Here is a 16,265-nt window from a genome sequence, read left to right on the forward strand (position 1 = left end):
ATTTTTAACACAAGCACCTTCGTATTCTGTCGTTAGCACTCTTATTGTACACTAAAATAAGTTTAATTAAATTAATACAACGTCATAAAATTATGTAGCATCATATGCTTTACTACTTTCAAGCCTTGAACTATTTTTAGGTGAGAGTAAATTTCATTGAAAACTCGACCACTTTTAATTTTTAAACGTAAACACTTATACTATTCCTTAAATAGATACTTTTTTCTAAGGCTGTTTTGTAAATATTTCGTTTATTACGGTATTTTTTATTATTTTCGTTACATTAAACGTTTGCTGCCAACTGTGGACGTCGGACTATAATGGGATTTCTTCGAACGGCGTTGTCTGGTTGGAAAAAATGGACTAATAATTTTAAATTTGGCATAAATTTAACGAAATGGACCATTTTTAACAAATTGAACGCGACCGCCTGCGAAATTGACACAACTGGACTAAAATAACCAGGTTTCACGATGAGGAGCACGCCAATCTACTCAATGCGATGTGGTTAATAGCGATCACATTCCTATCCGTTGGCTTTGGAGACATAGTACCGAACACTTACTGCGGAAGAGGAATCGCAGTGAGCACTGGAATCATGGTAAGTCATGCAATAGTTTTTTTTGTAACCAATTCTTACAAAAGTTTTTTTCTTTCAACAATATTTTGAGGTTATACAGATATTTGTTCACAAATCTCCAATTATAGGAGTTACTTTTTGTATTATTTTTTGACATCTCAACATAGATGAAGAAGAATATGGAAATGTCCAGACTAGCATATTCTTCCTCTATTTTGAGATGTCCAAAAAGAATACATTCTTACTAAATGTCACCTGGTTACAAACATCCATAAAATCAACAAAAAAAATCAATTCATAAAATATTTGCATTTTTTTATTTCAAAAATGTGTACGTAAAAAACTTATTAAGGAAATTGCTGCAATGGCACAAAAAAGTCCATTCTTTGTTATAAATCTTCAGAATTTCTAATTAACAACTTAACTGTTTTTTAAACTTTTTATTATTTGAAAAGTAACTAGTTTTGTCTTAACTGATAAAATATAATGTAAATGTTATATACACAACATGTCAGACGTTGAAAAAAATTATTTCAAATCTTTCTCAATTCATTGTCCCAGTTGAATGATATCGCTGACGATGATACCCGGTCACTGATTAAGTAAAATAAAATTAAAATTTTTATATTATAATAGCTTTTTTATTTTACAAAAACAGAGAAAATTTTTTTTTTGTTAAATTGATAATTATTCGAATTCATTGAAAACAAATTAGATAGTTGATTTTAGATTTAGAATCTATTAATTAGCTACTATGATTTGTGGACGCTTTTAAAAGTCATTATTAAAGGGTTTGAAACCGATATACTCCGAATGTTTTCAAAATAACTTGATTAAATTTGAAAACAATAATTAAAATACAAACATCTAATTAATATCTTTGCATCATTGAAAAAGGAAAGTATCTGTCGAAACCACGGGAATATAATATCATAATAATAATGGTTTCAACAAAGTGTATGCTTAATTAATTTTTCCTGAAGTTAGAAAATATATTTTGCTTAAATTTATAGCATTCGGTAAAAATTTTATTTTCGTATTTTAAATTCAACTGTTTTTATCTCCAGTTTTATCTTATTTTGTTGACGAAGTCGAACTTAGCGCTTACTGAAAAGTTTTCAGGGAAAATTCTGAAATACTGAAATGCAAGTTTGTCAGATTGTTCATTAACAGAGTAAATAAGTTCAGATGGAGACAAAGATCCCTTTTGGAAAACATTGATGAAGATCGACAAAAACAATAATACTTTTATTAGTTTGATGTAAACTTCCTTAATAGAAATTTTCTTAAAATCTTATATTGATATAACAAAAGTCATAATTACATTATCCATGCGTTACTAGAGTATTGTTAATAACCCTTATGGATGTTAGTGAAGCGTGGAGTTGGAGGAAAAAGGAAGAAAATAGGGGTAATGCAGTCTAAATACGAAAAGCGAAAAAACGATTTAGTATATATGTTCGAATGGTTGGCCAGGGCTGAGATACTCATTAAAAAAAATAAGAAGTGGTTTGCGGTTGTGAACATATTTGATTTTTTTTTAAAAATATCTTTATGAATGGAAGTAATTTTTTTAATCACCATTAGTTATTACTAATTGCTTTGAAAAATTGAGACAACTCTATGTTTGGATACGCGGCTGTTTTTATATATCTATGAAATGTAAAATAAGCTTTTTACATAATGGTAGCGCCATCTGTTAAATATAAGATCAATACATGCAAAACTAAATACTGCCCATGACGTACAGCGTGCTCCTCGAGAGCTGCTTAAATACCATACTCCAGTAAGCTTTGTGAAATTGAATATGTTAGAGATGAGCACATTTCTTTTTTTTTCTCTTTATAGCAGAATAAGTCACAAAAACACGTGTGTGGGTACAGATATTTAATTTTTATCAAACATAATAAATTTTATCAACTTTTGAAGTCTGGTATTATTTGGGTGTTTTAAGTTCACTTAATGTTGAATTAAAATGTACGTTATAATTTTAATAAATCATATTTAACTCTAGCTGTAAAGCTCAATAGTCGTATTACCCTTGCAAATGTGAGTGAGAGCTCGTTAAGAGCATCAAAACTTTATAATACCTTGTTATGCAACAGTATTCCAACTGAAGGAAATCTTTTAATCAAGTAAATTGCTTATTAGCCTTGGAAGTGAAATAGACAGATAAATACTCCTTCAGTGTCCAATTTCGTGGCTGCCGCATTATTTTTTAATCAAAAGAAGACGTCTTTTTTATTTTCAATCCTTGAAAAAACCGACTGCCTTTTTTCTAATTTTCTTTAAGTGTCGGATGGCTGCGGTCAGAAAAGTAAAGCACCCAGTTGTTTGTTCGCTACAATTTGCCTTCCTACAATATTCCATTTTCGCCTGTTACGATAAAAGAACCTAACTGGAAAAGCTAAGAGTTAAAAAATTCATGGGGCAATTCGAACGCGATCCTAAATGCAAAGCTTCGCTGGCATGGAATCAGTGCCAAGTACGCCTTATTCCGCAGTAAATAGAGTTCTTCATATTAATATTGAAGATCGAATCACTTCTGCTCCAAATCAACTCAATCGCAATAATAATAAAGCAATATGGGTGATAGAGCATTATTACCCAAGTGAAATAAAAGATAACTAATGTTATAGAAAAATTATAGAGAAACTTTTACGTCACATATAAATTTTATACCGTAACTTAAAATGCTGAAATTTTCAATTTCAATGCTAAATTTTTGAAATTTGAAATTTGAAGTATAACGTATAAATTTAAATTTGCTCTGCAGGCATATTATAATATTAACTTCTTATGTTATTTTGGCACCAAAATTATATGAGATATAAATCGTTTTTACTGGATTCATGTATATATGAAAATTAATGATTTTTTAAAATTATATGTGCAATTTCGTCAAATTTATAAATATAAATAAAAATCGTAATTTATAAAAAAATCTCAATTTTCCTAAAATTGCTTACTATTTTCTTTTAAATTTCAATACAAACATGCCATTCAAGTACGCCCGAGTTTTTATTTACCTGTAATAGATCAAAACTTTTTTTTAAATAATGGCAGCACCATCAGTTGAAAGGAACAGCAATACACGTAATACTAAATCCTGTTCATGCGGACAGCGTTTTTATTGACAGCTGCTAACGTATTGTTTATTAACTAGCATTTTCAAATACAATTAATTAAAAAATTATGCCATGTCTATTCTTTCTTTTCCAACTAGCCAGATTGAGCCACAAAAACGCATGGCCAGTTATAGACAAAACGAAATAAAATTTAAAAGTTTCTTTATTTATTTTTTATTAAGACAAAGGATGTCAATAAGTGAAATATATAGGTGTTTTAATATTTTTCTTCATTAAAACGTTAATCTGACGTTAAAAATATATTTTGAATATGATTAAGTTTAAAAAATAGTATTTTTGAATTTTTAAAAAATATGCTTTATGTATTTCAACGAAGAAAATCCCAACCGTGGGAATTGTTCGATTCTATCAAACATTGCATCCCCACAAATCTGATAACACTGGGAATGAATTGTTGAAATATGAGTAAAACCCATGTAACCAGAAGAAAAGAGAAGGAAAGATAACAATATTACAGGAAAACGGAAAATACGACTTGTAACGAAAATCTCACCTCCGGTGTAGAAAATCATCTTGTGTATTTTGAATGTTTTATTTTGGTTAGTAAAATACAATATTAAATAGCAAAAAATAAAGTTGAAAAGTGCATAAAAGTATTTGTTTTTATTTGGAATAACAATATAAACGTATTTAATCAATATATATTTTTTATTCTAATGAGTGATTTTAACTATGTTTAACTATGTTATTAACTATGTTTATTCTAAATGTGTTTTGGCTTTGACTAAGGATAAAAGTACAATCATTCAAATAGAATATTATAAAATATGGAAGAAAATGTAATTACGCTTACATTTGTTGTTGATGTATTCAAATGAAGAAAATCATAGCGGCGAGAATTGTTTGATTCTATCAAACATTGCTTCCGCGTGAATCTGATTACATTGGGTATGAATTGTTGAAATATGAGCAAAATCCATTCAGCCAGAAGAAAATAGAAGGAAGGATAACATTATTACTGGAAAACGGAAGACTACACCATCTTTTCTGGAGCATAAAAGAAAATCTTGTGTATTTTGAATGTTTTATTTTGGCAAGGAAAGCTTTCGGCGGGCGCGAATTCTACCTATGGAATATTACAATATTCATTTTAAAAGCTGTAGTCTACCTTAAAATTCACATCAAATAATTTTTAGCCTGAAGTGAGATTAAAGCATTTTCTTTCACCGCTTCCATTCCTTTTTTCTCACATATTTTTTTAAACAATTTACATGAGAATAAATAAGATATGAATACTTTTCGTACTACTGAGATACCACATATTATTAATATATATATATATATATATATATATATATATATAAATATATATATATATAAATATATATATATATATATATATATATATATATATATATATATATATATATATATATATATATATATATATATATATATATATATATATATATATATATATATATATATATATATATATATATATATATATATATATATATATATATATATATATATATATATATGTATTTATATATTATATTTATATATATATATATATATATATATATATATATATATATATATATATATATATATATATATATATATATATATATAAATTTATATATATATATATATATATATATATATATATATATATATATATATATATATATTTATACACTTTTTTCAAATCAATAACACAAATTTCAAATAACTTATATAAATCTGAGTAGTAAAATTTACGATTTAGTTTTTATTTTTTATTTTTTATAAAATAATGTTTATTATTTTTACGTATATAGGGAGCTGGTTGTACTGCCTTGCTGGTTGCAGTAGTATCCAGAAAACTAGAACTTACCAGAGCAGAGAAACATGTACACAACTTTATGATGGACACTCAGCTCACCAAACGAGTAAGTGAATTACAAAACTTTTCCTTCTATGTGCTCGAATAAACGTACATACGGACATACGTTATCTCGTTCTGTTATCGAAAAACATCTATAAAAAATAAAGAAAATTACGTTTTGAAAATCAGCGATGCATATATCTGATTTTATGAGCGAAAATTTCATGTTTATTTCGCTGATTTTTATTCTTATTGTTTTTATTATTAAATTAGTTTATTCCCGTAATAATTTTGTGTGCACTTGATTTAACTTTTCTAAGGAGCACTTTAGGCATCTGAATCGAGGGATTCTTTTTCACGTGGATCTTACAATATTTTCCATGGCATTTTAAGTACTATTGGTCATAATTACTCGTATGTAATAGGTTCCATTGTGAAGATCTCCATGATTAAAGTATGGACTTAGTCGAAGTATATATTCTCAGAAGGGTGGGTCTACTTGCTTAAACAAGATGCAGTCAGATTATTACATTGGATAAAAAGAATATAAATTACTCCATAAACTTGTACTTTGTAACATTTATTGTAATGACCTTGTTTTAAAGCTAGGATGTTACAATAAATGCTTATTTAACATGTAATACAAATATTAATATATGAGTCTATTCTTAAATATATGTAATTTTAGTAAAAAGTAAGATTTTGGTTTATTGTTATTTGAATTCATTATTTTCGCAGTAAAAAAACGGTTGTGAAACTAAAGTATTAAAAGAGAGAGGCTTTTGAAATGTGTTTTCTAATGAAAAGATTTTTTTTCAGAAAATTAAGTACTTGTTTTTCATTTATAAGTTCGTCAAAAAAATATTTAAAAAATACCTTCGTATTAACAGATTTAGATTTTATTTAGCTTTTAACGATAATAAAGGTATAAGCTTTTACTTTAAGGCCTATTAAACGAAGTCAGGTTAAAGAATTATATGCATAGTTAAGGTGGTTCGCTTTAGCCATACAAAACAACAATATCTCAATTTAAGCTAAAACAAATCATACCTCGTTGGTACTGCCACATCCTTATTTCACATATTATCACCAACAATTTGGTCCCATAATTTACAAACGCACATAAAAATCAGCATTTACAGTCCATTTTTCAAATGGTACAAAGTGTTCATCCTCGCCTGCGCCGATATATTTTCACACTCGAAAGCTTTCTCAAAACACACACCGGGTTTTGAAATTTGACAGCCGTGAAAGTGAGGCTATGTTGCAAAAGCGGAAACTTTATAGCCTGAAATGGATCCCATCTATCAACTAAAATGTCAAATGGTTTTCCTCTGCAAAAAAAGACCGATGCAAATGGAAACGCATTAAACTTTTACTCACCGTAGACAGAACTTTCAATTAGAATCGAAAAATTGTTTTTTTCCAGCGAATATACAAAAAAATTACAAGTAGAAAAATAAATGCACAATTTTTTTACACAGATGTGTTCTTTGCTTTGAGGTTTACTTTTTTCTTTGCGTATTACTCCTGAATTTCAAAGATAACTTATTTGACTCCACAAACATAAGGTTTTTTGTGACCCAACTTCATATGAAACCTTTATATGGAAGTCTGAGCATCCCAGGGCTTACGACCTGGCATTTGACTCACTTAAGTTGTAACTTTGTACAATTACAGTACGTTCACTATTCTGCCCATTATTTAACATTCATACTCTTTTTGCAATAATTCCTGAAATGTGTATTAATGATATTATTTAAGCGTCATGTTATGGTCCCGTGGTTAGTATTGCGGATTCTCGAGTCAGAGTTTCTGGATTCAAACCCATTCTACCGAAATTTTATACCTATTTTTAAAAATGAGCCGCTTAAGCTCACGAAAATAGTATCAAAGTGAAGTATTTTTGTAAATAATAAAAACAAAAATCCTTTTTTTATAATAAAAAATATCCCAATGCATACTGGTAAGGTTCGATACATTTTGGAATTATGGCCGGTTGTTTTGCCATCAGTTGACCAATTTATAAAGTATTAAATTTATCCCTTATGAACAAAAATTGGATGCCCAGACTTCCATAAAAATGTTTCATATTAAGTTGATAAACTAAAAAAAAACATAACATCTCACCCGTAGGGTGAATCATCTAGTGTCCGATATAATGAATAATTTTTAAATTAATATTAAAATTTAACTTTGTTTTAGAATCAATATAAATATTTTATTAAAACTTAATTATAATGTCTACCGGTTTCGAAGCTAACCGCTTCTTTATCTAGACTGATTAATGATTAGTATCAATCAGTCTTGATAAAGAAGCGGTTAGCTTCGAAACCGGTAGACATTTTAATTAATTTTTTTATAAAATATTTATAGTGATTCTAAAACAAAGTTAAATTTTAATATAAAATGGAAATTCACAAAGTTAGTGCTTCAAATATATATTTTTTTTAAATCGTCAAACATGAGGTGGTATGTTCAATTCGATGGGGAATTAATGGATAAGATGGGTGCATCAACTAATGCGCTAAACATGTACATATTAATAATTAATCAATATATTACCCGATATTCACACCTGCAGAGACTTAGTGCAGAATTGATCACTGTGTTAAGATGTATTATTTATTGCACTATCGAATGCAGCATTACAAATTGATGAAATTTGGAGTAATCAGTAGAAATAAATATATAATTAGAGATGTGCATTATATATAGGCAGAAGAACAGTGTCTACCCTTGATTACTCGCGTTCCATAAAGAAAAACGACCAGTGCATACTATGCCTTATCCTTACCCAACCCTACTGCCTTCACTGATTAAAAACTTAGTGCACACCACTGGTTAAAATATGTATAAAATTATTATATCGCATTAATCGCTGTGTCTTTTAATTCGTTAACAAAATTAATATTTAATATTTTTTTATGGATTTCAGCTGAAAAACGCCGCAGCCAACGTCCTTAGAGAAACGTGGCTCATTTATAAGCACACGAGGCTTGTGAAGAGAGTCAACCCCGGTAGAGTTAGAACACACCAAAGGAAATTTTTATTAGCTATTTATGCGTAAGTATCACATTTTATCACTTATCACATTGAATGTACAAATTGACATGACACGTAAAAATGTATGTTAAGAATTTATTCAACAAGTTTTTGACAAAAAAATATTAATAAAAATGGTGCAAAAAACATTCCATCTTAAATGATGCAATTGATTTGTTGACATTTAAGAAAATTAACATTTGCTTTAAAAAGATTTTTATCACGTAATATTAATTTGTAAGTCATTTTATGCCAGTATCTCTCAAACTTTATAAAAAAAGAATAACGAAATAGTTTTTTCCAAATCTTTTTTATTTGATCAGTGACTGAGTTTCATCATTACCAACCCCATCAGACCAGTGACCAAATAAATGTGGAAAAAAACTACAAAGTTCTTATTTTATCATGTTAATTGCAGTTCCATCAAGAAATTTCAGTACAAAACTAAATTCCAAACAAATTTAATTTAAAAATTTGCTTTTTCTTTTATTTAAACAAAATGTTTATACAAATTTAATAAAATTAAAAAAATAAAGATGCTATAGCAATTATGTGATCATTCTTATGCAATATTTTCAGATTAAGGAAGGTTAAAATGGACCAACGAAAACTAATGGATAATGCGAATACCATAACAGATATGGCAAAGGTAACATTAATTTGTAGATTTTTATATATTTTCCACTACTCAAATTGCATTGCTTACTAATTGTAATAGCTTTGCATACAACTTAACACATCGCTAGTTCCCACAAGTAGAAATTCATTCATCGAAGCTTAATGCTTGCTTTAGTACTTACCCAAAAATACTAGGAATAAGAATATCAACTGTTAGGCACGACAAATTGAAGTCATATTACAGTTGTTTATGTGTAAAAAAAATATCTATCTAATCTGAATGCTACATTTGAGAATATAGGTAACATTTCAATTTTTATTTGTTTTTATATATTTTTTTTTTAGTAAATAACTTTCATTCGATAATATGAATATTAAATGTTTAATTATAAGTGTGTACTTTATAAGAGACGTAATTGAGTACTTTATTTTATGTATGTTTAAAAAAAAATGAATTTCACTAATGTGTTTTTCAAATGCAAGCAATTATTAACTAATAAAGTAATCCTTAATTATTTTTTTTCTACTCACACCTTTCGTTCATTTTTTTCCTTTCAACGTATCATTGTGTTTATTTGAAAACATGAATTTTAATTCATTGTTATTTTAATTTTGTTAAACTTAATATAAATAAAAAGTACAAGTAGTTGGGTGTACTAACTTTAAACTTATAGGTAACTGGAATTATTGAGAAACAAAAGAATAACTTAAATAACTTTAAACCGATTAAAAGATTTCTTAAGTGTTGATATGTTTTAAACTAAATATTTTTACTTGTACAAAAGTGAAAAATTTTAGTTACGAGAAATCTAGAATGGCATCACTTAAAAGCGTTTGTTTACTACAAGAAAAGTTTGAAATCCCCCATAAAATGGGTAAAATTTAAAATTGTATAGTTAGTTATAAAATAGGTAAGCAAAATATAATAAAAAATTGAATACATTGACACCACCTTGATTTCGCTACATAGTTTTTGAAACCCATTTTTTATATCTTTAAAATTTGAATCTCATCCACAAAAATAATATTTGTAAGTTTTTTACATGTTTAAAAAAAGGCAAACAATTTAAGCATGAAAAACACCAAAAAAAATGTTCTTTAAAATGATAATACTGCAATATTAGTGAGTAGTACATGTAGCGCACGTATTCACTTGGGTAATCAAGAAGTTTTGTATGATATATTTAAAATTGAAATTTCACAATAGATTTTTTTAAGGAAACAATAAAATTATTTTAAAAAAATTGCTTGCATACGTTAAGTGGTATTTTGTATATATTCAGCTATTGTGGGAATTAAATAATATGAAACTCTTGGTGTAATTAAATAATAATTGTTTGTGATTAATATTTTTATATCAAATTTAATTTACAAAACTATTTTAAATTATTGTTGCTTTATTTATTTATTTTTTTATTATTTATTTCATTTATTTATATTGCAGTTTACCTTACACGAAGCCGTTTAAATTTCATAAATAAGCCTTTAAAAAATACAAGGATTGATATGTAAATAAAATAATGCATATGTATTTAAAAATATTAAACAATGTTTCTATTAGTACACTTAGGTATTTTTGTAGTTATTGCTTTATGTATCAAATTACTTTCAAATGAAATGATTCGGAGGGTGAAACATATCTTGAATACTGTTTGTTTTGCAAATGAATTAATTAAAACAAGCCTACTCAGTTCTATCCATTTAGTAAATAAACCATAATTTCTAACATTTTTTGGAACTGCTCGCTAAATTGTTTTAGACAAAACTTATTCCCTATAATAATTTCATGGGTTTTCCAGAAATATTATATTTTTCATGCTTATTTTGAGTGAATTATCTACTTCTATATTTATTTCAACCCTTGGAATTTGTACCCAGCATCCTTAGCAGAATTGACAACCGTACAACTTCTACACTAAAGAAGTAGATACTTCCTTAGAAGAATAATTAAAGGGAAAAAGGCTTGTAATAATAAAATTGTGTTATGTTTGTAGTATTACACTTACATAAAAAAGAAATATTACATGCATACAGTCACATTTTGAGAAAATAAAGAATGACAGTCCTCAGTTTTTAATGTCTCAAAATATATTTTATGAGATTTCTACTAAATATTGAACAATAAGAATTGAAAATTAAACAATAAAAAAAATATAAAAGGGTAATTTTTATTCATGACTTAGAACACCGTGGATCAAAAGTAAATGTTTTTTATATATTTTTTATATTTTTTCATTTATTTGAATCCTTGATAAAAAAATTGAAAATTCTCGAAGTTTGTATGACTTATGACGAAGTTTGAATGAATAAGGTAGGTACAGTTAAAAAATGTCACTTAACAGTAATGCCAACACACTTTTAGGGATTAATTAAAGAAAGCGCTTGATGTAGATTTAAACGAAAAATCTTAACATTAGAGACAGTATTGTCATTTACTTTACACTTTTAAATTAAACACCTCACTAGGTTTCTTTCACAAACAACTTACTCTACATATATTTGATTGTTTGTAGTATTGACCGCATACATAGAGCGATCGTGAGATTCAAAACAGAACCCAATTCTTTTTCAGACGCAGAATTCTGTTTATGAAATAGTATCAGATATGAGCTCTAGACAAGATGCAGTAGACGAAAGGTTAACAAGCTTAGAAGAAAAAATGCTGACATTGCAGGTAAGAATAAAACTATCATTTGATTGACACGTAAAAAGTGTTCAAATATTCAAGTATTCAAATATTTTACCAGATGAATATTCAACGACTTTATATTTTCTTTTTCCCAACTATCGGAGATATCGTAACCGTTATCATCCGATTGAGACACAAGACAAAATTTAAAGTCATATACAATACAAACCAGGGTTTATGAATCAAAACTTTTAAAAAATTCAACTTTCTGATAACACTAAATTTAATTAAATATATAATTTTAAAAAAATACGAATTCCTTTTTTTAAATGCTTTTGTGAAACAACTATTTTTGTAAATGAAAACATTTTATTTGTAAATGAAAATGTGATAAGTTTCGAGAATAAAAAAAAAAATTCCTATTCGTTGTTCTTTTATTAATTTCATCTTGTTATTCCACAAAGTTTATTACATATTCGATAAGTAATATTTTTTTAGAAATGCACTAAAATGATAATGAAATACAAAATATGGTACAGAATACTTAAAAGCAGAGTTTTATTCATTAAAATAAAAACGTTTTTTATGCCTCAATTCAAATTTATTTCTAACCAAAATCAGAGGTCTTTTTATGGAATATTAGTCGTTTGATTGAATCAGGAGTTTTCGTAAACATAAAATTTCTGATAGCATAAAGACAATTAACATAAAATATGTATTTAACATACTCCTATATCATATATTAATCTCCTGTGTTATTAAATTCTTTATTTATTGATCGTTTTCCAAGTCAGTTTTCATTAATTCTTTAGGAACGGTTAGAAGCCTTGCCTGAATTAGTGGTGAAGTCCCTTCAGCAACAGCAGGAAAGGGCGGAGCAGAGAAGACACTTCCTGCACCCTGATACCGCCGCCCTACTACCAACCACCCCAGCCCTGAACACAACACACCTTTTGCCCCATTCAAGGTATATCATATTATTTTTAATACTTTAAAAACTTGTTCGGTTTGATATTTTGTATAAAATATTAAACTTAAAAAAAAACTTTATTTAAAGTTTAACGCTTTCTATTTACGAGATTAGGGTTTGGATATAAAATATGTTGGTGTTTACAGTTTAAATAAGTATATACTTTTTAAATCCATAGAAATGTTTTAAATAATTTAATTGCTTATTTTTTATTACATTTTGATTAAATTTCTATACTTTTTTTCCTGAGATAAATAGATAATTTATCAATAATTGTGATAGATGAACTAAGTAGAAAAATGCATTTTTTATATATTCCTGAGCTTTTTAAATACCGTTCTCAAGTAAACGAGTATTCTTTTTCTTCGCAGATTTTAATTCATAAATAAAAAACTTTTGAATTTTTATTTCAAAATGCACTTATTTTTACTTCAAATTAAGACACAATAATACATTTGCATGTACATATACTTATGTATGTTTATTTTTTTAAATTTTTTTTTAATGTTTTAGTGATGCATTGATTTATTTTTTTTTAACGATAATTAAGTAACAATTCATTATAGCTCTGTTCTATATGTTGACTGTGGACACCCTAGCCAAACTCTATCTCTATATTATAACTGCATGCTTTTTCTTCAAACAAGACAAAGAGTATGCGGTATTAATACTACGAGTATATAAGATAAATTATTTAATATAAGCATGAATGTCTCTTCGTTTAAGATAATTAATTTTTCCTCACTGTTTTTTGTCGATTTTGTAATGTGGCTTGGTTCTTCTTGGTTGTAATGTGGCTTGATCTATTGTGGCTTGGTTCTATTTCACTACTGTGGACGCCCAAGTCAAACTCTGTATCTACATAATTTAAAAATACCAACAGAATGATTAAATGTTTGCACGAATGTTTCTTCATTTATATGTCCATTTTATTTTAGTGACTATTATTTGTTAATTGTGTAACAATTTATTGTAGCTTGATAAAAATACCAATAAAATGACTTAATGTAAACACGAAAGTTTCTTCATTTACATGTATATTTTATTTTCGTGACCATTAATTGATGATTTTGTTACAATTGATTGTAGCTTGGTAAAAATACCAACAAAATGGATAAATGTTAGCACGATTTTTTTTCATTTAACTGTATATTTTATTTTCGAGACAATTATTTGTTAATTTCGTAACAAGTTATTGTAACTTGGTAAAAAAAAACAACCAACAAAATGGTTAAATGTTAGCACGAATTTCTTCATTTATATGTTTATTTTATTTTCGAGACTATTAATTGTTGATTTTGTAACAAGTTATTGTAGCTTCGTAAAAAAACCAACAAAATGGTTAAATGTTAGCACGAATTTCTTCATTTATATGTATATTTTATTTTCGTGACTTTTACATATTTGTTGATTTTGAACAAATTATTGTAGCTTGGTAAAAATACCAACAAAAGGGTTAAATGTTGGCACGAACTCCTTCTTTTATATGTATGTTTTATTTTCGTGACCATAATTTGTTGATTTTCTAACAGTTATTGTAGCTTGGTAAAAATACCAACAAAACGATTAAATGTAAGCATGAATGTCTCTTCTTTCACGTATTCTTTTTTCTTGAGTATTTTGTGTTAAATTTGTAATGATCTATTGTGGCTCGGTTCCATTTGTTGACCGTGGTTACCCGAGCGAACTCTATCTCACATAACTGCATGCTTTCTCTCCCGCCCAGCTTGAACTTCACCGACTTCCATTGCCTCAACAGCCGGAGCGTCCCGGCGCCGGCGAGCCCGGCCTACCCGTGGCCGTCGAGCCCCGTGCTGCCGCCGGTGGCGCAGCGCACGCCGCACCTCGTGCCCGAGCCCGTGGGGCCGCACGAGCGCCGGCCCAACCCGCCCAGCTGAGTGGAGGTCCTGCATGTCAAGAATGAACTGCTCTGTTAGGACGAGGGTCGGTCGCCGCGGTGCAACGTTGCGAATAACGCGTCGGTTTAATAATAACATTGCTACATATACGAGTGGGGAGGTTAATGATCTTCTTAATTCTATATTATTTCGTGTCTTGTACCTTTTTTCTAACTGTAATTGATTTAAAAACACGTCGGTCAAAAAATAACGTTTCAATTTTTATTATCTTAATGCTACATTATATCGTATCTTTTTTTAATGACCGTTATTTATGTCTTTATTATTTACAAAATTAAACAATTTCATACTTTTTCTGTGAGCCTAAGTGTGATTTTTTCTGTAATTAATTTAAATAAAAATATGCTCATTTGAATTTCATGGTGATCGCTACTATTAAAAGGTCAATTAAAAAAAAATAATTTAAAAAATCGCGATTCAACATTTTTTGAAAGTTATAAACAATATTGTTTTATTACACTAATATTTTTTTATATTCTGGTTTAAAATCCGCGTTAAATCGTAAAATAAAAAATCTCATCTTCTTACCCTTATCCGCAACCAATGGTGAATTAAGTTCCGCAACGCATTGACGCAGTGCTCTTTTTTTATTACTAATACAAAATATTATAACTTATACAAAATATTGATTTTACTCAAGATCACTCGACATGATCTGGTTACCATAAAACGAAAATAAATTTTACTATCCCAATCGTAATTAAATGTGAATGCCATCTATTGAAAATAAAACGACCTAACTAACTTTGAACTTAGCGAAAATTCAAACCATTCGTTTTCGTGATACCCTAAAGTCAAATAAACAAAACTAGATAGTAAGGGTCTATCGTAAAAGGGAAAATAATTGCTTGAAAATATTTCAAATACTCTTATTTCAACAGTGTTACTTTGATATTAGTACTCGTAAAAATAAATAAACTTATTTTTGAATGCGTATTCGATTCATTTCAATGAGAATTTTTATCACGTCAAGTTAAATATTGTTTCGTACATATTTTTTTTTACCAGATAATTTATCTGCTTTTATTAATTCTAAAGATGTATTGAAGATAAACACTTGTTGTTCTTAATATTATTTTTATTAATTGACATTATATGTCACAAGTTTTAATGTCTTACAGTGAAATAGAAAACATGTATTTTTATAAAACACGCATTTTTTAATATACGTGTTAAATATTTTTATGAAATGATTGTTTAAAAACTTATTTATCAGTTGTTTAAAACTATTTCAATTTTTTAAAAAGATTTTTTTGGTCACCAAAATTATCAAATTGCAAAAAACTAATGACATAATTTCAAGTAATTATGAATCTTATTTTTATGATGGTACCTTCGTCTATTTATGAAATTGTGATAATCTAGGCTATTCGAGATCACTTAAAAAAATATTAAGTATTCGGGATCCCTTTGGTTTAATACAAACTTCAAATGGAAAATAATTTTGTGCAAATTGTGAAGCGAGTTTTCGTTCTGATTATTATATCATAAATATATTGTTTTAAATCGATTAAAAATAATGAACATTATCCAAACCGCACT

General features: G+C 27.7%; 1 protein-coding gene across 1 annotated transcript in view; it reads left to right on the forward strand.

Annotated features, from left to right (window-relative positions):
* Nucleotides 1-15,133, forward strand: part of SK (small conductance calcium-activated potassium channel) — a 249,288-nt gene extending 234,155 nt beyond the window's left edge. The window contains exons 8-13 of the mRNA XM_088274700.1: nucleotides 5,496-5,606; nucleotides 8,481-8,608; nucleotides 9,167-9,236; nucleotides 11,778-11,879; nucleotides 12,647-12,801; nucleotides 14,531-15,133. Of these exons, the coding sequence (XP_088130826.1) occupies nucleotides 5,496-5,606; nucleotides 8,481-8,608; nucleotides 9,167-9,236; nucleotides 11,778-11,879; nucleotides 12,647-12,801; nucleotides 14,531-14,702 (738 nt within the window). The 3' untranslated portion in view covers nucleotides 14,703-15,133. The remainder of the gene's footprint in view (nucleotides 1-5,495; nucleotides 5,607-8,480; nucleotides 8,609-9,166; nucleotides 9,237-11,777; nucleotides 11,880-12,646; nucleotides 12,802-14,530) is intronic.
* The last annotated feature ends 1,132 nt before the right edge of the window (nucleotides 15,134-16,265 follow it).

This window comes from Brachycentrus maculatus, unplaced genomic scaffold (genome assembly GCF_059751285.1).
Source record: "Brachycentrus maculatus isolate JH-2025_06_01 unplaced genomic scaffold, ASM5975128v1 h1tg000708l, whole genome shotgun sequence".
Lineage (NCBI taxonomy): Eukaryota > Metazoa > Arthropoda > Insecta > Trichoptera > Brachycentridae > Brachycentrus > Brachycentrus maculatus.